This window comes from Rasamsonia byssochlamydoides (genome assembly GCF_041956645.1).
Source record: "Rasamsonia byssochlamydoides strain NRRL 3658 unplaced genomic scaffold VTN77scaffold_21, whole genome shotgun sequence".
Classification (NCBI taxonomy): Eukaryota; Fungi; Ascomycota; class Eurotiomycetes; order Eurotiales; family Trichocomaceae; genus Rasamsonia; species Rasamsonia byssochlamydoides.
In genome coordinates this window covers 357,099-377,175 of record NW_027192404.1, presented here as the reverse complement: position 1 = coordinate 377,175, position 20,077 = coordinate 357,099, and the positions used below count along the sequence as shown (strand labels likewise).

The window sequence follows — 20,077 nt, the reverse complement described above, 5'->3', positions numbered from 1 at the left end:
CCCCCCTGTCACCAACAGACCTCATTCCTTCCACCACGTCACCCCTCCTTTGATATTTCTTTTCCTTTCTTGATTCTCCTGTATTGTCCACTATCCTGAATCTCTTCCTCCTTGTTATTATTTTCTCGATGAGCGGCCCTCCTCCCTGTCCAGTCAGGCCCTTTGCTTGGTCGTAGGATCGAACTTAGAGTTCACTGTCTTATCTCTGGTCAACCTTGCTAAGAGATCATCAAGATGCGCCCACCACGGCTTTTACTTCTCCTATTTTGCTTTATCTTCCTTCCGATCCTCCTTACCTGTCTCTCTCTCATCACCGCCGAACCTCATCGTGGCGCCGACGCTAACGCTCCTCTCGCTGGTCGAACGAGCCGGTTGCGCGCCCTATTCTCCTTCAACGCTCCTGCCTCCCTTTTCCCCCCGTCAGCCATCATCAGTCTGACTGATGACAACTCGACATTCTTCCTGGCCCGACCTGCAGCGTTTGGCCCGTTGTTACCCGCCAAGGGACTCAGTGGTCAGCTTTGGATAGGAAGCGGCTTTGGCGATGACACCCTCCGGAAAGGAGACGCTACCGCAGGCTCCGAGGGAGAACTCGGTTGCTCGGATGTCCCGGGGTGGGGGGAGAAAGATAGCCAACTGAAGCAAGATAAGGGAACAAAGGAAACGGAAAAGAAATCCAATCCTCAACCTGTCACCAACCATCCCAGTGATGCCGGCCACTCGCTCAACCGCAGGAGCGATCCTGCCTCCGAGTCAGCCGGACCTAAAGACGGCAATGTTGAGAATCCCCCATCTGCCGATGACGGGACGGACGACCATTTGCACCACCCGCTCCCAGGGTCGACCTTTCCTGACCCGAGCAATTCCAACGGCGAGAAACCGACACATGCAGATATACAGTCTCTACAAGAAAGTGCAGAGATTGCGGGCAAGATTGTACTATTGAGTAGGGGCGGATGTGGCTTTCTAGAAAAGGTCAAATGGGTTCAGCGACGAGGCGGGGTGGCCCTGATTGTTGGAGATGACACGAAAGGAGGCAGTCTTGTCACGATGTACGCTCGAGGCGATACTTCAAACATTACGATCCCTTCTGTTTTCACCTCCTATACTACGGCGCACCTTTTGTCGTCGCTTATCCCACCCCGTGAAAAGTCACGCTCAGACGATGCTCTCAAGATTGGTCATGGAGAAAGCATTGTTAAGAGCTCTACGAACAAGGGGAAACAGGGATCCGGTTCGAGTCCCACCACCAAGGCCACTTCCACTCCGACATCTCAGCGCACTTCCAAGCAAGATGGAGCCCTTAGTGACGCGTCCAGCGCCTCTGATGCAGGTTCTGGTTTTCTACATACCGTCCTGTCTTTGGTGGGGCTGGGAAGTGACAAGGGCTACGGCTGGCACCTACCTGAGGATAGCCGCCGGCCACCAAGCAGTGGAAGTATTGACTGGGTTCTGGTTGATGATTGGGAAGAGGATGAAACTTCCGGCAAAGTTAAGGGATCAGCCGATACCAAGGATAGCAGCAAAAAGGGCGGTGCCCAGCAGAACGAGTCGAAGAAATCAGGGAGCAAGCCAGCTAACTTTGATGGAGACGGCTTTGAAATTGGAGTGCAAGATTGGCGGGATCCGGATCTCGTACCTCCAAAGAGCTCTTCACTGCCGAAGCCTAGCACTGGTCCAGGAAAGAAAACCCAGGGGGATAACGGTCATGACGGAAACAAGAATTCGCAGTCCGGCTCACGCCTCAAGGGCGGCAGCATCACCCCCGGGAGCGGCGAATACGCGCGGCCTGACAAGTCTACTGGCAAAAGCGACAAGAAAGGTTCGGATAATGCTGGGGTTAATGCGAAGTCCGGGAGCTCGCAAGTGGAAGAGAACTGGTTTTCCAGACACTTCCACTGGGCTCAGGATACCGATCCTGAACCTGAAAGCTCCGCTACAACGCAAGGAAGCCGACAAGATGGGAAAGATGGAAAGAGCTCCCAGAGCTCTACCTCTGCCGATAAATTGCCTGGAGAAGGGGACCCTGATTTTGACGGACACGAGGACCTCTGGGTTACCCTGACGCCAACCAGCATGTCGACCAGCCCATTCTTTGACACACTGCTAGTATTGGTAGTGAGTCCCTTGATTACGTTGACAGTTGTTTACGCACTACTACTTATCCGGTCTCGTATTCGCCGACGACGATGGCGGGCGCCAAAATCGGTGGTTGATCGACTTCCTGTGAGGACCTATCATACCATTCCGTCCCAGTCGTCGACAGCATCGAGCACTCCTCGGTCACCGAGTCCTGGATCTGCTACCTCCACATCGCCACTGCTTGGTTCGAGATCTCAGAGTGCATCCGGGCGAGCCCGGCCGCGCTCTCAGACCATATCAGGAGTTGTGAACCCGACGGAGGTGACGAGGGAGGCTGCGCCTTCGAGCGGAGAGAAGCAAGGCTCTGGCTCGAATTTGTGGCGGCGCAAATATACTGGGCGACAGGTTGAATGCGTTGTCTGCCTGGAAGAGTACATAGATGGGCAGAGCAGAGTGATGAGTCTCCCATGTGGTCACGAGTTTCACGCAGAGTGCATGTAAGTTTGCCCCCTTCTAACTATATCGTTGTCAAGGCTAACTATGGATGAAGCACGCCATGGTTGACAACGCGTCGACGGACTTGCCCGATATGTAAAGGAGACGTTGTGCGCTCCATGTCTCAGAGGGACTCGGGCGCCGTAGACTCCCGCGCCCAAAACGAACAAAATGCGGACGATACGCAGCCCCGTGCTTTTGATAGTCATAATGACTCAGCTTCTGGTGCCCTTCCGCCAGATGACTCGAGTCTGGAACACGGCGAGGGCCCAGATGCTCCTCTCCTTGCTGGCAACACGTCTTCCGCCCCGCAATCGAGTTGGCGGAACTTTGCATCCTTGAGCTTCTCTGCTCTCAGCGGTGATACAATCTGGCATTCAGCTCGCACTCATGGGAGCCGATAGACTATTCGCCTTTCCTCTCCTTTAATGCTGCGATATACGTTCTCCCGACATGGGCGTGTTATTCAACCTGTATTTAATTCTAGCGATCGTTTTGTGTGTCTACGTTGTTCACGGAAATGGCCTGGCGTTTGGCGGGTATGTTAGGTGTGCTGGTGAAAAGTCCAATCAGCACCTAGGATGGAGGTCCTGTAGGCAGCTGGCTTACGGCGTGTCATTCTTGTCATTGCCTTTTCTCTTTTGTGGATTATGTGACCCTCCAGTCGATACCATTGTTTGAACGTTCCCCTCTCACAGCCTTGGTCTTGCATATGCATATATCTTATGTTCCCGCTCATCGCACGAAAGATCATTGTTGTTGCTGTCTTGTCCAGTCGTTCAGTAGAATTCCAGTATGGAATAATGTACCACGTCAGAGTTGAAATCAGATCCAAAATAGAGTAGTGCAGTAGCAGCAGTCGTATCTACTACCTACCTAGGTAGGTAGTATTAGAGGTAGTAATAGTAGTAATAGTTGGAGGGTTGTGATTGGTCGAGTAGATGCCGAGGCGAGGTGCCTGACGTCATCACCGCCGGTTTGGAACTATGCATGTATACGGAGTACTCCGTATCTTATCGTACTCCAGTCCGTTAACACAGCACACTTGCTTCTCCTTCTCCAGTCTGAGTATAATTGTTGAATGATAGAAACAACTAGCCATTGCAATTTCAAAAATGGCAGACAAAATTAGAGCCGCTGCGGCGGCAGAAGCCATGCGCATCAGAGACTTGACAGCGGAAGCAGCCAGATCAGGCGCATATCTCTATCCATTCAAGGTAGGCAAGATCTATAATCACAGCGATGCAAATAATAACGTCTTCAAGTCTTTATCCGTATCTAGCTACTTGATCTGATTTGCTTCTCTCCCAGGGAATCCTCTACTTCCTCTCCCACCGCAGTCTCTGGCAGCCTCTCACCTCGCGGATCGGGCCCACCCTCACGCTCGGCCTCAGCGTCACCTCTGCCATGTTCTTCTTCACCTACATGCCGCAGGCCGCTATTCTGGCGTTTACGAGCGGGCCCATGGCGCCGATCTCTGCTGCGCTGCTCGTGCTGAGCGAGAGCTCGACCATCATCACCGCGCTGTCGCGGTGGTCCTGGTCTTCCTCCTTTTGGGTCGAGGACGGACTGGTCGATACGTTTGACGGGACGCTCGTCGCTAGCGGTCAGGAAGCGCTCGTCGCGGATGGGCGGCAGTTGTCGAAAGCCGGCAGCGACCCTGTCGGCCGGCTGGGGAAAATGCTCAAACGGCCCTTCAGCAGCAGCAGCAGACTGTGCTCGCCTTGCGCCCTCCTCCGCTCGCTGCTCTACCTCCCGCTGAATTTCATCCCCGTCGTGGGGACAATCATGTACCTCGTCGTCCAGGGCAAGAGGGTTGGCCCCGTCGCTCACGAACGGTACTTTCAGCTGAAAGGCTGGAACGCGAAGCAGAGGGATGAATGGGTTGAGAGGAATCGTGGTGCGTATACGAGGTGAACAAACCTATTTGAAATATTTTTTTTATGTTTCGACTACAAAACTGCAGATTTGTCTAATGTGATATTTTCTTCGCAGCTTCGGCATCGCCTCGTTCCTCCTTGAAATGGTGCCTTTTGCGTCGCTGGCGTTTTCGTATACGAATACCGTGGGTGCGGCGTTGTGGGCGGCTGATATTGAGAACAGTCTGCGCAAGCAGGCGCAGAAGGTCGAATAAGTATGGTCTGCCAGTCTGGTTTTGGTTTTGGTTGGCGTTTCTGTTTAATGGATAACGGTTGGATGCGGGTTTAGGGTTTTTGTAAAAGGGTTGTCTTCTGGGCTTACTGTACTGTACTGCTCTATTCCCAAGTAACAAAACAAGTACATAAATAAACTTGCATATTCATATTCTCTACTCTCTTCTTCTCTTGCTCTGAAAATGAAATTGTTTATTTACGTAGATACTTACGACGACGACAAAGATAAATAAACGAGATGAACGAAAAAAAAATCAATCAATCATGGCTGACTTTCTTTCGTCACCCCACCAGTCCACTTCCCATCCGCAGAGCGGTTCCATTCCACGGTGCCAAAGCTCTTCGCCCGCAGCATGGTCATCTTGAAGGATTCAAGTCGGGGCAGGTGAGCTGAGAGATCGGCCATGTCGGATGCAGAGGGGAACACGTTGTGGAGCTGTTCCTCCTTGGGAGAGGATGTGTTGGTAGAGTCGGAGGACTATTCACGAATTAGTGTTTGATGAGTCTTTTTCACTGGAAGAGGAAGATTGGAATAAATTTAAGTGACTCACCTCCTGCTCAAACCCATCAGGAACTCCCACAATCTCCACAATTTCCAAGTCCTTCCCACTGCTGCCATCTTTCCCTCCCCGGAGCGCCTCCAGAAGACTGGCCTTGGACGCCTCAGTCCCGCTGACAAGGACACTAGCACTCAACACGGCCAGCCCCTGCTGGGCCCGGACAATGCTCGCCAGTTGGTTCGTGTCCAGTGTGTAGATGGTCGCGTCGAGCATTTTGAGGTTTCGTGGTCCTGGGCCGGAGCCGGGGCGATATGCCGGTGATTTTTCTTTATCTTTTCCGTCATGCTTCTCTTTATTCGTCTCATCCTTTGTTGCTGTCTTTTCCTCACTCTTCTCGCCGCCCTCACCGGTGAGTTTCCGCATAAGGATAGCAACACCAGGATTCGTCTGGGGCAGAGGGATAATCCCCTCTGGCTTCCGTCCCGGAATCGGGACACCATTCTCATCGACATCCGCAGGGTCATCAGGCAACTCGGATGTCGTACCTGACGAATTTCTCGAAACAGGCGCAGCCAGACTGAAAGACGCCGCTATGAGCGACGGAACCAGCATCGTCGGCAGCTCGTCGCCGGGGATCCGGGCTAGGAAATTCGAATCGGAGTGGCCGCGGTAGGTGTATGATACCTCGAGGAAGCGCAGGACGCTCTTGGAGGACGCTCCCTCCTGTGATCCAGCAGCAGTGCCTGTCGCATGGAGGTCCTCGAGGATACCCCCAAGTCCCGCGACGAAGCCCTTGCGGCAAAAGGTATCCAGCAGATGTAATTCTCTCAATCCGCCGCCATTCTCCTTCTTCCCCACGAGGACATTGGTGAAGAACTCTCCCGCATCTTTGCGGGAACCGTCACTGACGCCGTCCACGAGCTGGCTGTACAGAGTAAGGGTCTTCAATTTCGGAAGAGCCTTGCTCAGCTTCGTCAGGAAGAGGGGCGGGTAGCCGAGAGAAAACAGCTCGAGCGTCAACGCCTCGATCCCTTGAGGAATCGACGATATCGTGTTCAGGTCTGAGGCTGTTGGGCTCAGTAAGTCGGCGTACTCGGTCGGTTTGATGTCGGAGGTGAGCGTCAGCGCTTGTAGGCCGGACGCCTTCTCGGGGAAGGTAGGCAGAGTGAAGTTCTCCAGGAGGATCTGGGCTGCGGTGGGGTGTTCGAGCTGTTCGTCGGAGGCAGCAGGAGCAGAAGCGGGAGCAGGACTGGCTTCCTGATGATGATGAATAGGGTCCCGAGTGTGCTCCGTTGCCGCTGCTGGATTGACAGAGCTCACCGCGGTAGCCATTGTTAAGAAGTATAGATAAGCAGTATACTATAGTATTTATTTATTAACTCTGGACAAATAATAGAGGACTGACAATGGAATATGATATCCGAATGTCGGCAATCAAATCAACATCTATCTCATTCCCGTTTCTTTGTGATTCCAAGGCAAAAGAAGAGAGGAGAAAAGAGAAGAGAGGAAGAGAGAGATTCCCAATTCTACGACCCCGTCAGATGAGACGAGACGGACACTACCTCCTCCTCGTCAAGGTCATCCATCCATCCATCAACCCATCTGCGGCGCGGTGCGGGGCTGGGCTGAGCTGCTGCGGGGGATGTGATGTGATGCGATGGACCCGACGTATCCATCCATGCAGTCATTCACTCCCTTCCATTGGAGCTGGAGCAGGTCCTGGTGGAGGCGAATACATAGATGCGGAGTTTCCACCACCAAACGAGACATTATTGATAATAACATCCATGCAGCATGCGTTCGTAGGCAATGCAAGTACCACCAAATTGGAACCACATACAGAGCGAGAAAGAGAAGAGGGGTCGTCTTACCTACCTACCTACCTAGGTAGCTAAGGGAGGAGAATTGAAGACTCCCTACATACAATACATAGTGACATAACCTAGGTACGGAGTACATAGTGAGTGGTATTATCAAGAGGTCACTTGAAGAGAGGCCAAAGGGATTGACTGTTTGAGGGGTTGGAGGTGGAGCTTCCTCTAGATAACCGACGGAGTTCGTTTATTGGCAGATTCGCTGCATGGATATACGGAGTAGCTTCCCCTCATTTCCATGGCGGAGGCGGACGTGATCTGCGGAACTACGGGCGAGGAGAATGTGGGGAGAAAATCTGGGGAACTGGGGTTGACACAACAGGCTGCTGACTCAGTGAGCATCATGTACAGACGGTAGTCACGGTACAGTATGTATGATTCTGGTCATTCGCCCAACCATGCCCAATCAACCACGGTGGGAATATCTATACAAATAATCAACATCGAAGATGCAACCCTGTCAACACTATGCTAGAGCGAAACATGGACGGAAAAACGTGTACACATGAACAAAAACTGCTAAGTAGTTTGTACACGAAGAGATGTCCACAGGTATAGGTCAAAGAATAGGATCGGAAGAGAAGAACAAGAGCATTCTAGGACTATTGTCATAGCCATTTATTCGGGTTAACCATCTCCACTCTGAGAGGCGGCGCCAGGAACACACGCCCAGCTACAGCCTCGTCGCAGGAAAGGCAACGGTCGAAGTTCTGCACCCGGTGCTCGTGGACCCTTGAGTCCATTTTCATACGTAGTACAATCCCACCACTCGATCCACTGAGCACGTGCGATCACAAAACTACGATGGCATATCGAACAGCATCGTCCACCCGCATTCCGAACGTCCCTCGCTTGTCGCAGCAGACGTGCCACGAGTTCCGGGTACCCAGACAGATCCCCATCGAGGAACTGGTCCAGATATGGAAATCGGTTACATTCGAGAAGGGCCAGTTCACGCAAAGATGGCACGCGGGATGGGGCCTCTTCCAGGCTCAACTGGCCACCACGGCTCTTCCCGTCCGCGACGGGAAACCCTTCGCTGTCAAGACGCTGAACGCGGCCAGTGGCAACATGGATAGGTGCCCACGCCTCCTCAGGAGCGGGTCCCTCATATTCAGGCAGTCGTAGCACCTTCCCAGGACCTTTCTGTCCATCCAAGTGTCCATAATGCCATGCCTCGATATCATCGCCAGCTTCCTCCAACTGGAGGAATGGATTTGGATGGACTACCAAATGTTTCAGATCACCCTTCTTAATCAGCCATAATATCTCCCAAGGCAAATACTGTAGCCGATTGACGGAGACGTTAATCTCCTGTAGCTTCGTCAACTTCCGTATAGCGGCTGGGATTTCCCGGAGCTTGTTGTTCCGCAAGCTCAGAACCTTCAGGTTCCCTAGCTCGAACAGCTCCGCGGGGAGATCTGTCAGGGAGTTTCCGGCCAAAAATAACCGGAGAAAAGGTGTCAACGAGGCATACACCTCGTCAGTGACTGGAGGATCTTTCACAGCGGGTTGTTTCGTCAAATGCAGCAACGGTCGAAGCAAGCCAGACGGTATCGTCCGTAGATTACCGTTGCTGGACGGAATTATCCATAGTCAGTCAGAAGGAAAATGAGGCACGTCGAATCAAGGAACCCACCTGAGGTCGACGCTGTCCTGGCCCTTATCCAGGTAGTCATTTACCAGAGCTCGAGCGACCTGGTGCTCCTTTGGCTCCTCCACTCCCCGGACGGCACGAGCCTGGAAAGTCGGTCTATTGCTCGGTTCAGCACGACTATCAACAGCTGTGCAAGCAGGTTTGGGATAAGGAATGGTTGCAGTCGCCTGCCCCCGCGAATTCCAGTCGCGTACGTGTCTCGGATATTCCTCACATGAAGAGGCATCTTCGGAGGCGGAAAACAGGCATTCGGAAGAAGACTCGTCACTCCCCATCCAGACACCACTGTCCCAGTTCCGCTTTTCCTTGAAATCACCTCTCTTCCTCTTCGCTTCCACTGCCATCTCCCCCCACCATGTACCGCGGTACCGCCGCTTCTTAGACCTCTCGGGCTGCACAGGCCCATTATAGTTGTCCAAGGACGAGGAGGGGATGTCATCGCTGGAGAAGAAAGCCGGATCACTCGACGGTATGCTGGAGAGGTCATCAAGCCGAGACCGCGAAGGGCGCTGAGGCTTCTGAAAAGGCGAACTCGATGGGGGCAAAGTACTCGATGCGTTGGCCGGCGATCGATGGCGAATCCGCGGGGGCGGAGGAAGAGGGATTTCGTTATCCATTGTAACTAACTAGAGGTCAGTAGTCTTCAGCGAAACAGCTCAATTGCATTTCCAGAGTCCGTGTGAGCTGAAGTTACGCGTGGGGCGCGAACATGAGGGGACGTTCGCGATAGCTTCGAGCTGAATCTCAGGCAAAGAAACAGACATGGCACACTTACAGGATCAAATGGACGCTCTGGCCAGGGAGCATATCGTGCCAGAATGCAGCCAGACAGGCCCCCTGAACCCAGACAATGGCGGTGTCTGACGAGAAATCAGGTGAGCGAGGTCGCTTGACTGTTTACCTCAAGCGGCACAACGCGTTGGACCGCGATTGGGCCAATCAGCGGCGCGAGCGATAAAACGGCGCCTGATAACATCATCCCCGGACCGGTGCCGCCGCTCCATCCCTCAGATTCGCTGCTGTGAATCTCGAGCACAGTCGGAGCACTGCGAGAGAGGCGAATAGGTCTATTTCATAAGAATTATCACGATCAGGTGATTTTCTAGCTTGCGGAATGTTGGAACTTGGAACTTTCTGCATGACGTCCTCGCGACACAAGGCGGAATGGCAGCAGCGGAAGGGAAGGTGATCGACAGTGCCGTCACAACGGCGGCCGATCCTGTTGATTCAATTTCAACGACATGTACCCAAAGCCCAAGGGACCATCGTTGTCTTCATTAAATGATATCCTTCCCATTCGCCAAGATTACAGCCAAAATTACAACTGACTGTTGCGGCTATCGTCACGGACGAGGAACAAAAAGATCGAATTGGATATTTGGGTAATCTTAAAGTCCTATAATCGTAGGGTTGCTCAAAGATGAAGGAAGAAAAAAAAAGAGCAACCACCACCACTCAAAACACCAAACCTGGGATGAAGGTTTTAAAAACTGAACAGGAAAAAAAATCCAAAAGCCCTTCATTCCAAAACGCCCTAGCTTCCGTTTTGTTTGTTTCGTGTTGCTCATGCACCCACAGTCCAGATCGGTTCGATGTCGATCGACTGGGCGTGTTCAAAGAGTTGCAGCCGCAGGCTGAAAAACAAAACTAGCATGGACTCGTAACACTCCAAAAAAGGGATCATAAGTAAACAAGAAGAAGAAGTGAAAAAGGGGGTATAAAAAAAGCGTAACGTCCGATGCACCCTCACTCATGTCTGTGTGATCTCCGGCTAATCAAGAAGTGATAAAAGGCAAAAAAAGAATATCCAAAGAAAACCGGCTCCCCAACTCTCCAGGAGACACACAAAGGGGATGATTTCGTCGACAATGGCGGAAATCACGAGCAGATATAATCCAGGCCAGATGCCTCAGAGGACACTGGTTGTGCAATTCGTGCGATGGGGTTTGGCAAAACTAGACGATCGTGCCCAAGACGAGAGCAAGGGATCCAGCGACAAGCGCTGCAGGGATGCTACCGGCTCCCAGAGTCATGGCGCCGCCGGTCTGGGAGGGAGTCGCGGATGCAGATGCAGATGCCTGAGCCGTCGACGAGCTGCTCACCGCCGGGGTCGATGAAACAGGCGAGACCGCAGGTGTGCTAGTAGGTGTCACAGACGGAGACGAAACAGCGGTCGTCGTGGCCACCGCACGAACCACAGTCCTGGTGATTGTCGTCGTGGTCGTGATGGTTTGAGTCTGACCGGCGACCAGCTGAGGCGCGGCGAAGAGGAAAAGCGTAGCAAATACTGCTCCGAACTTCATTTTGGCTGAGGGTGGAGTCGAAAAATATATAAAATATGTTCAGATATTCCCACGCGACAACGGACGCCTGCGGGATGAGGACGACGCTGTGCTGCCTGGCGAAGGAGAAAGAGAAGTAAAGGATCGAAAGTGCCTGAAAAAGGCTGATTGTTTGTGTGTGCGCGCTTGCAGGGACTTTTGCGACAGTATATAGATGACAGCACCGCAGGCCTGTGCTGGCAAGACTGGAAAGAGTCGGCGATGGAAGCGCAGAAACGAGTGTCGCAAGTTGGTTAGCGATGTAATGAGTGTGAAGGGAGCACTGCTCAACTAGTTGGACAGAAGGAGCGACAGGGTTGATGGAAAGAAGAGAGAGGTCGAAGAGACAGAAGGGGAGTTAAAGAGAGTGGTGAGTCGCAAAGGCGACAGTCTCGGCAAGCGACGTGGTTCGGGGATTGACTCCGTGGTCTGAATTCACCTGCATGATGCACCTTTTCCACTAACCCAGGACAACACATGGCGTGGGAATAGATGGGTGGGGGGAATTTGTTGCCCCTTTGTGTCGGTTGCCTCGATTGGCTCTCTTGCAACATTAAGCCCTGGCTTCATCAAATGGTGTCAGATGACTACCCATCTACAGAGTAGTCCGTACGGGGCCTACCGTAGCCCGAGGCACTGACAGGTCATCATCTTATTTTTCAGCAGTCAGCACGGGCTTTCTGCTGGGTCAAATTGCTATACTCCAGTCTCCGTATGTATACCAGTCTCGGTAAAAAGACCAGCACTATTGGCAAACTGGACGTGTCTGTAATTTCACCATGCGACAACAACCGTACTCCGGAGTATGATTTGCCGCAAACCCCTGGGGCAAGCGGCACTAGGATAACCAGGATAGGTAGGATAGGTGGCGAGGGGCCATGTAGGGCAAGGAATCGTGCCCAGCAGTTCCCTTTTTCGAAATTTTTCTTGCCGACTATGGAGTAGTGTTGGTATAACTAGGCGCCGGACTGGTGAAGCAGGAAATTTCGTTGGATGCAGTCGAAATTTAGCTCAGGTAGCGCGACGCCAATAGGGCGCGTTCCTGGATGCTCAGCGCGCCAAGTCATCCATCCCCTGGCGACAATTATCAAATTCAATAGTCTGGACCTTCGGATAAGTTTAATAAGGCATCTCTCCATTAGTGTCCGACTGATCGCTCATTCGCTCTTGAACCTTGCGCGTATGGAAGTCGGTGCAAATGTGATTGCTGGAATCCTCAGGAGCCTAGTTGCTATGACCCTGGACACGATGGGGGAGAAAGCAAAGAAAAAAATAAATTATTTTTCCACTGAAATGACCTGCTCACCAGAGTCACGACTCACCACATTAAGATCGGATCCACCGCCCGGTTCCCCCCAGATTCAGAATAGCCTCATCCATCTCATCCAAGATAGGAGTGGACAGTTTTTACTACTTTAGAGCCATCCGCTGGTGGAGATACCCCTGGTCCATTTTACAGTCTCATTAGTTAAACTGTTAGTTAGATGGGAAATTTGACTTGATTATCAAAATTATCTAATTATCTCCCTCTCCTCCCCCAGATTGCCCAGCAGTGCGCCACTGCCGAACTTAAGAAGTGAACAATACAGAATACGGAGTTATATTAATTAACTACATATTACAACTTAAAGGAGGCGCTTTTTCACACAATTTGTGTTAGCAGCCTGTGGAGGTGTAAGGAGTTCCTTGTACGGAGTAAGGAGTACGTTACCTAACAAAAACAGAAAAAAAAAAGCTGTGGAGTTTTCGTCTTTTGCCATCCAAAGCCTATCGTGCATGTAACCATTTGGTACCGACCCAACCACCATTGGCCAGGGAAGTGGCAACTGGCAAGTAGAAAAAATTTTTTTCTTTTATACGTTGTTATGGTGGTCCTCCATACAACGGTTCCACGGTTCCTGATGTCAGCGATGATGTGCTGGCAGCAGCTGAATGTAGTTGGGTAGGAGGGCATGCGCTTTCTTTTTCCGGTCTCCACATTCCAAGACTCGAGTAATATTGCATTCACGCCTAACTTTAATACTCCGTAGTAAGGCTCGACACGTCGGGAGTTCTCGCACTGGTATTTAGATGGATAGGTGCCTGCCTACCTACCTAGGTAAGTAACTATCATTAAGGATTGAATCATTGATTAATTAATTCGACTCCAAGATCACATGTTGAGCGCTGACATCCCTCTGGCGTCTATTTATCTTCTATCATCTACTCTATTAAAGAAATAATTTTTTTTCTTTGGTGATAATTGCCTAATCATTGTCAAATCCATGAAATCTGCCCACCCAGGGATTGCATATTGGGTAAGAAACCATATTCCTCAGTGAGGGAGACAAATATTAGTAAGGGATATGGTGAGGAGAATCATGGCAAGGAATATAGGTAGGAAGCCCGCCTGGAAAGGAGATAATAATAACTACCTAATATTTGTCGTAGGTAGGCCCGGGGGTCAAGTGTTTGGTTATAGTCTTATAGAACAGACAGGTAATATTTTCTCTTCAGACCAGTCTAGCAAAGCAGATCTGCAGTAGTGTACGGATACCTAATTTAGAAACTACGAAAACCACCCGACTCCATCATCTATCCATCTCATGGGAAGTCCCAGGCTGAGCCGCTGAGGTAGCTTTTTTGCATGATCGTCGTGACAAGAACTGAGACAAGGTCTGATTATCATGCGGCGCTAGATGCTTCGCACTAGTTTCAGCTCTCTCAGTCTCGGGAATTCCCGATGTCTCATACTCCGTACTGTGCCTAATGGCTATGCTTTGAAGGCCGTTTAGGCTTAAAGTGAAACACGTGGGAAACATTCCATTCTTGTTAGCTTTCCTCGTGGAGGGTCGTAGAGTACGGAGTACAGCGTACTCTGTAGTGACTTGCAGAAAAGAAACAGTTGCAAAGCAAACACATATGTGAAATGGAAACTCGACAACGTTTATGTTTATAGTTTATCCTATTGATTCATGATCTGCATTTGAACCAAAACTACCTTCCTAAGTCTCTACTCTTCTCTTCTTCTCATCAATGCTATCTTGTGTTTCCGCTATCCTTGTCATCCATACCTTGGGTAGTTGGCGACTTCAACAACCTGTCTGGTATTCCCTGTCATGACATCAATACTTAGTCTGTAACTTAGAGGAAGACTGGGACTACAGTTGACTTTTTTTTATCACTCTGTCATTCACTAATATCATCTGACTTCCTTCCCCCTTCAGAATATTGAATGTTGTCTGTGAGATAGCTCTGAGTCCAGATTATTTTCAGTTTATCTTATTCAATATTTCCTGAATACAATAGGATGGACTTAGACTAGTGGGTTTAAAGTGACATGAATGCTGTTGTTGATATCTCAATCGACTAGTGATAAGCATCCATTTAATCCGACAATACAGTCTTCACATTCCCGCCATATTTGATTCTGACACCACATGGTTTGTCACAGACAATCTTCTAAAGGGGATAAGACGAGTGTCTGTGTAATAGGACTCTTCAAGCACAGAGGAAGGCATTACCAGGGATCGAGAACCGAGCTCCTTCAAAATAAATTCCTTGGTGCACGAAAGAGCATTCCTCGAGAGGACACTACTTTCTATAGGGTTAGGTATTATCAAGGCGTGTCGATAATAGATGGAAGAGAAACAAACTACAAAAGAATGCTTTTGATTGCTTTCCTCTTTGCTCCGGGAGTGGGAGAAGGAGAGGTGACTTCCTACGTATCACTATCACTTAGTAACTTCAATCTTCCAATCGCAGCAAGATAGAAATTTTGATAACCTGGTATAGAGGGTAGGATAATATGGTTCGCTTGGGCTGGTCTTCTGCTAGAGAAAAGTCTCCAGGACATGATAATCTGTCTGCCAGAACGTCGTCTGGTTTGATTGTCGATGGGTATAGTTTCCCACAATGTCGTTTCCCCAGCGCAGGAACAGCCTAGGAAAAGCATCATGACAGAAGAATGACAACATTCCTGGAACAAGGCGATCAACTGAAAATCGTGTGGAGACGTGATATTGAAAGATGATCCTTTGGCTCTCTCTGAGCCTAGTGAGACCGTTTGAAGCTATGTACAGTACATTTTCCAAATCTTCCTACCCGCTAGCCATCCACTGGCTGTGTCGTAATTAAAAAAATCTAAATTGGCTCACATTTTGGAGATGATTCCTGACAAACACCTCCCCTTTGGACCAAATATAGTATACAGAGACGGCTATCTCAGACCCATCATGACTTCCGAGACTTCCGTGAATTTCGAGATATATTGCCTTGTTTTTTTTTTTTGAGTTTATCGACGCGCCGGATATTCTCTAGGGAGCATCATGGGGGGTCCGCGAGCGCGGCGCCAGGCTTCGTGGTAAGGACCCTCCGTCCGGATGACACTGCCGATGGACATGAACAGACTGTTTTATTGAAGTCGTGGTTAGTTCAAAATGCAAAATGGTTCACGAAATAAGGCCAGCCCATACCCAAAAGTGGCGCCCGACCCAAGCATATACTTGCCCAGCGTACGCATGACACCGTTCGGCCCAGCGCCATACTGGAAAATCGTGACAGTGCCTGGTGCGATCGAACATCAGCATCCGCCCATTATGATGGGAATTGAAGCCGCAATTCCAACATACCAATGATGAAGCCCATAATCATACCCACGGCTAGCAGAGAGGAAGAAATCGAACGGTCAGTACGATGTCCGTGTAGAAAAAGATCATGATGGGAACCTACTTCCTCCCATCAAAGCACCCATTTTCACTGTTTGAAGTCGAGTTAGCTAACCATTCACTTGAAAGCATCCAAAATGACACCAAATCCCACAGACTGTAAGAGAGCAGCTATGGACGTCAGACTTACTCTTGTCAAATGTCGAAGGGCCATGCCCTGCTGGAGCTGCTACGACGGGCATTTTTAACGACTCGCAATAGGTCCCGACTGCAGATCCCTTGTCGAAAAGGAAGAAATACGCTGCAGTGTAATTGCTCGAGATCCTGTTCAAGAGGGATATATCAATGGGCTGGGCGCTGGATCGAAAGAAACCGAAAGCATGCCATTGACCTCACTGGCTAACCAACTACGTATTTGGTGACGTCTCTGGTGTATCTCGCCTTCCGTAGTGCGGCGGCATCCCGCTAGCCCACCCCAGGACTCCCGCAGATGCACTTGGTAATTTCAATTTCATGAAAAAAAAAAAGGCTTTTTTTTTTTCAGTGATCATCACTATACTACGTATACAGTATTGCAAGGAATATAGGTAAGGAGCCCGCATGAAAAGTGGATAATAAAGACTACCTAATACAAAAAATATGGTGAAGAGAATATTGTAAGGAATATGAGTAGGTAGCCCGCCTGGAAAGAGGTAGATAATAGGTAATACGCCCCAGGGGCAAAAGTCCTTGGCAGACTAAGTATTTTCTGAAGCGAGACCTGTAAGGCTTGTTACGAAAAAAGGATTTTATTTTCCGAAACTTTTAGCGCCTTGGCACTAAGAGTGGAGAGATTTCTATATTTTGTTCTATTCCGTAATATCGTTAAAAAAATACTTTTGACGACTGATAATTTTTAAGAAATGACCATATATTTTGGATAAAGAAATATATTTCAGCGAGATGTCCTGAAATTCACTATAATTTTATTTCAAGCCAATAATTGAAAAATCTGTGGCCCAGGCACGTGCTCGAGGCTCGCTTACTCTTGTCACGTGACATGTTGACCTGGGGCGGCGACGTGACGGGAAAGAGAGCGGCGGCGGGAGTAAAGGTGACGGTGACAGTGACAGTAACCCTGACCCTCTCGTGTCGAATCCAGCCAACCCATGGATCCTGATCTCGACGTCTGAGAATCCATCCCGCAAACATCCCATCAGCCATCCTTGAGATCCAAAGTTGGTGCAAGACGTGTTTAGGTCCGCTGGCGACCTATCCCGTGTTGCCTCTCTCCCTGGACAAGGTGTCGATTTCGGGCGGCTAAGGACTTAACGAGAAAAGTCTCTCTTGTCAAGCACATGCATGTCGTTTGAGGAAAACTCCGCGCCAGACTCAGACTGAGGAGGTAAGCTCAAGCAGTCTATCCGGGTTTCCATCAAGCCCGTGGGACCCCATATCCCCCAAGAATTTGTGTGGTCAGTCGCAGCGAATGCTAACTGAGCAACACTCCATCAGTCTGCAACGCCTAATCGCGCGTCGCCTCCTCGAAGATCCATATGTTGACCGGAGTCTGTTGATCGCTGCGCCTCCCTCAATTTCGGCGCTGTAACTTTTTTTCTTCTGACCTTCGGGCGGCCCCCCTGTTTTGAAGCAGCGCGGGCAGAATTCCCTAATCCTCAAAACCATCACCTGTCAGAACCTGTCTCCTCATGACTGCGGTGGCTTCTCCACCTAGCGTGCAATCGGGGCCTCGTCTAGGATGGTATGCTGCTGGTAACGGAGGACAAGCGGCGCTGACTTCAATGAACACGGACGACGTGTCCCGAATGTTTATGCCACGAAAAAGTGTCCAAAGATCGAATTCTTCTTCCTCGTTGGCGTCAACTACGTCGACATCGTCCACGGCTACTGTTTCGCATCACAGTAATGCTGGGCAGAGCGCCAACGGTGAATTGACTACCTGGTCCTCGAAGAAGAAGCCTGGTCGGAGCCTGTGGCCCAGCTCGAAATCAGAGCCAGTGTCTGGTGTAACGAATGCTCGCCCACAGGCCGTCTCAGCATCATCAACGTCATCGTCAGGAGGACCTACGGCTTCGTCGGCCATGTCTGCCATTCATCAACCCTCACCTATAGTTCCATCTCATATGATCCACTCCGCTCAGCAGAATGGCATTCGTTCAGGTGGAGGCATTCCATCTTCTAACGATCCACCCGCTATTCTCACTTTAATCCCACTCAACGGTACCTTTGAGAAGAAACAGATCACCGTTCCTTATTTTCCTGAGGTCTTGCGGATTGGCCGGCAGACGAATGCGAAGACTGTTCCAACGCCAGTGAACGGGTATTTCGACTCGAAGGTGCTCTCCCGACAGCACGCAGAAATCTGGGCGGACCGAAGTGGGAAGATCTGGATTCGAGACGTCAAATCGTCGAATGGCACTTTCGTCAATGGCCAGCGCCTTTCACCCGAGAATCGGGACTCCGAACCTCACGAGCTACGCGAAAATGACACGTTGGAGCTCGGAATCGATATCGTCAGCGAGGATCAAAAGTCGATCGTACATCATAAGGTATCCGCGAAAGTCGAACATGCCGGTATCTACGGTGCAAGCCCAAATATCCTCGATCTGAATTTCGGGGATATCGATCCCACTTCGGGTGGTGGTCTCCTTCCCTCGCCCCTCAGTCAACCGCTTTCACACCTGCGTGGACGGTCAAGCAGCTCGTTAAGCAACCGCAGCGCCCAGAGCGCTGCTGGTAGCCAGATGAGTGCACTCCAGCAGCAACGGCAAATGAACTACTGGCTCGCTCCCATCACCATTGAACAAATTGTCAAGAGGCTTTCGGTACGTTCCTTAGGAGAACTTTACGATAATGCGGGTTACTAACTGGCAAGTTAGAGTGAGATGAAACAAGCTAAACAGCAGGCCCAAGACCTCCGTCAGACCGACGAGTTCTTGCAGTCGCTCATCTCGCAAGACAGTTCTGAAAAGGAGAAACCTAATAGCAAAGTATCTGGGTCAGAGAATAATCCCTCTCGGCAGGTGAATGGGAGGCCTAAGATGCCGCGGGTTGATTCCTTCTCACGGTTCTCCGACCCTCCCGCACCTCCGCCTCAACAACCTCTACCTGAAAAGCCGGATGCACCACGTCGTCAAAGCCATGATCCCCACAAAAGTCCTTTGAAGCGCTCCGATACGGAAAAGCCGACGAAGGACGGAACAGCAAATTCTCCCGTCTCACGCGAATCGAGTCAGATTCTATCACTCATCGAGGCGTTGTCTTCTGCAAAGAAGGAACTAGATGCTCAAGGCGCCCGTGTCAAGGAACTGGAAGATCTCTTACGCCAGGAACGCTCAGCTCGTGAAAGTGCGGAGGAGAGAGCCCGGAAATTAGAGATGAACACTGGAAAGGATGGACAGCAGTCTGAAGTGGAGGCTGCCTTTGAACCACCCGTGGAACAAGCGGACAAAGGCGTGGCAGAGGAACCAAAGGCCGAGAAGGTTTTTGAGGTCGACGAAGCCAAGGAACCTGTCGAGGCGGCGCAACCTGAAGTGAAGGATGAGAAAACGTCTTTCCTCGAAGCTCATAGCCAGCAACTGCAGCAGCGTCTCGACACGATGGTGATAGAATTGGCGGAGATGAAGCAACAGGTCGAGATCTTCAAGCAACGAGCGGAGAAAGCTGAAGAAGAAACCGTCGAAGTACGGAAAACTCTTTCTGAGATGATTGAGACTTTGCGTCGCGAACGCGAGGCTGCGCAGGCCGCTGCTGCAAAATCAAAAGATGCTCTTTCGGAGCCCGCGAATTCCGAAGAGCCTTCTATATCGGAGAAAGAGGTGACATCATCCTCCGATGAGACGGAGTCTGTTGTTCAGTCCCGTCATGGTCATGGTATCAACCCAGCTAACATCAAGGAACTTGAGAATGCAGCGACGGCATTAGCGACGCGACGGCGTAGACACAATCTCCTAGAACATTCTACGCCTTATGCGTCGATGCTTGGCGTCGTTCTTCTCGGGGTTGGTCTGATGGCATACCTGAATGGATGGCAGAAGATAGAAAAATAACCTACCCGCTGTGTGAAACATATATTGTCGTGGTCGTTGCCAATGTAGCAACGACTTCTGTCTGTTCTGTTATACTGAGTTGAAAGAGAGGAAATTCAGTGATAGAAGGAAACTATTACTGGCAGGGGTATTCCTCTTATCTTATTTACATACCATACCGCTCCTTACCTAATCTTTAGCTCTTAGCTCTTTCTGTCTTGTGTCTTTTTTTTTTCTGTTTGTGTTCCCTTTGGCATGGGATCTGTACGCAGGGTCTATCTGGGGTTTCGGGTGTTTTTTTTTCTTTTCATTTTTATT

The 20,077-nt window shown here is 50.4% G+C and overlaps 7 protein-coding genes across 7 annotated transcripts; 4 read left to right on the top strand and 3 right to left on the bottom strand.

Moving 5' to 3' along the window:
- Positions 1-234: 234 nt before the first annotated feature.
- Positions 235-2,981, top strand: VTN77DRAFT_3139 (uncharacterized protein; the record flags this gene model as incomplete). Its single annotated transcript, XM_069419056.1, has 2 exons — positions 235-2,579; positions 2,633-2,981. 2 exons carry the CDS (start codon positions 235-237, stop codon positions 2,979-2,981), a joined length of 2,694 nt encoding a protein of 897 aa, XP_069278939.1.
- A 711-nt stretch (positions 2,982-3,692) lies between these two features.
- On the top strand, positions 3,693-4,711 carry VTN77DRAFT_3138 (uncharacterized protein; the record flags this gene model as incomplete). Its single annotated transcript, XM_069419055.1, has 3 exons — positions 3,693-3,794; positions 3,889-4,490; positions 4,573-4,711. 3 exons carry the CDS (start codon positions 3,693-3,695, stop codon positions 4,709-4,711), a joined length of 843 nt encoding a protein of 280 aa, XP_069278938.1.
- A 281-nt stretch (positions 4,712-4,992) lies between these two features.
- On the bottom strand, positions 4,993-6,562 carry VTN77DRAFT_3137 (uncharacterized protein; the record flags this gene model as incomplete). The annotated part of the gene is made up of 2 exons (XM_069419054.1): positions 4,993-5,208; positions 5,282-6,562. 2 exons carry the CDS (start codon positions 6,560-6,562, stop codon positions 4,993-4,995), a joined length of 1,497 nt encoding a protein of 498 aa, XP_069278937.1.
- A 74-nt stretch (positions 6,563-6,636) lies between these two features.
- Positions 6,637-7,128, top strand: VTN77DRAFT_3136 (uncharacterized protein; the record flags this gene model as incomplete). The annotated part of the gene is made up of 1 exon (XM_069419053.1): positions 6,637-7,128. One exon carries the CDS (start codon positions 6,637-6,639, stop codon positions 7,126-7,128), a length of 492 nt encoding a protein of 163 aa, XP_069278936.1.
- A 606-nt stretch (positions 7,129-7,734) lies between these two features.
- Positions 7,735-9,381, bottom strand: VTN77DRAFT_3135 (uncharacterized protein; the record flags this gene model as incomplete). Its single annotated transcript, XM_069419052.1, has 2 exons — positions 7,735-8,683; positions 8,747-9,381. The coding sequence occupies 2 exons, from the start codon at positions 9,379-9,381 to the stop codon at positions 7,735-7,737; spliced, it is 1,584 nt and encodes a 527-aa protein (XP_069278935.1).
- A 5,977-nt stretch (positions 9,382-15,358) lies between these two features.
- On the bottom strand, positions 15,359-15,973 carry VTN77DRAFT_3134 (uncharacterized protein; the record flags this gene model as incomplete). Its single annotated transcript, XM_069419051.1, has 5 exons — positions 15,359-15,473; positions 15,540-15,630; positions 15,696-15,725; positions 15,796-15,822; positions 15,922-15,973. 5 exons carry the CDS (start codon positions 15,971-15,973, stop codon positions 15,359-15,361), a joined length of 315 nt encoding a protein of 104 aa, XP_069278934.1.
- Positions 15,974-17,419: 1,446 nt separating this feature from the next.
- VTN77DRAFT_3133 (uncharacterized protein) lies at positions 17,420-19,780 on the top strand (the record flags this gene model as incomplete). Its single annotated transcript, XM_069419050.1, has 2 exons — positions 17,420-18,556; positions 18,611-19,780. 2 exons carry the CDS (start codon positions 17,420-17,422, stop codon positions 19,778-19,780), a joined length of 2,307 nt encoding a protein of 768 aa, XP_069278933.1.
- Positions 19,781-20,077: the final 297 nt, after the last annotated feature.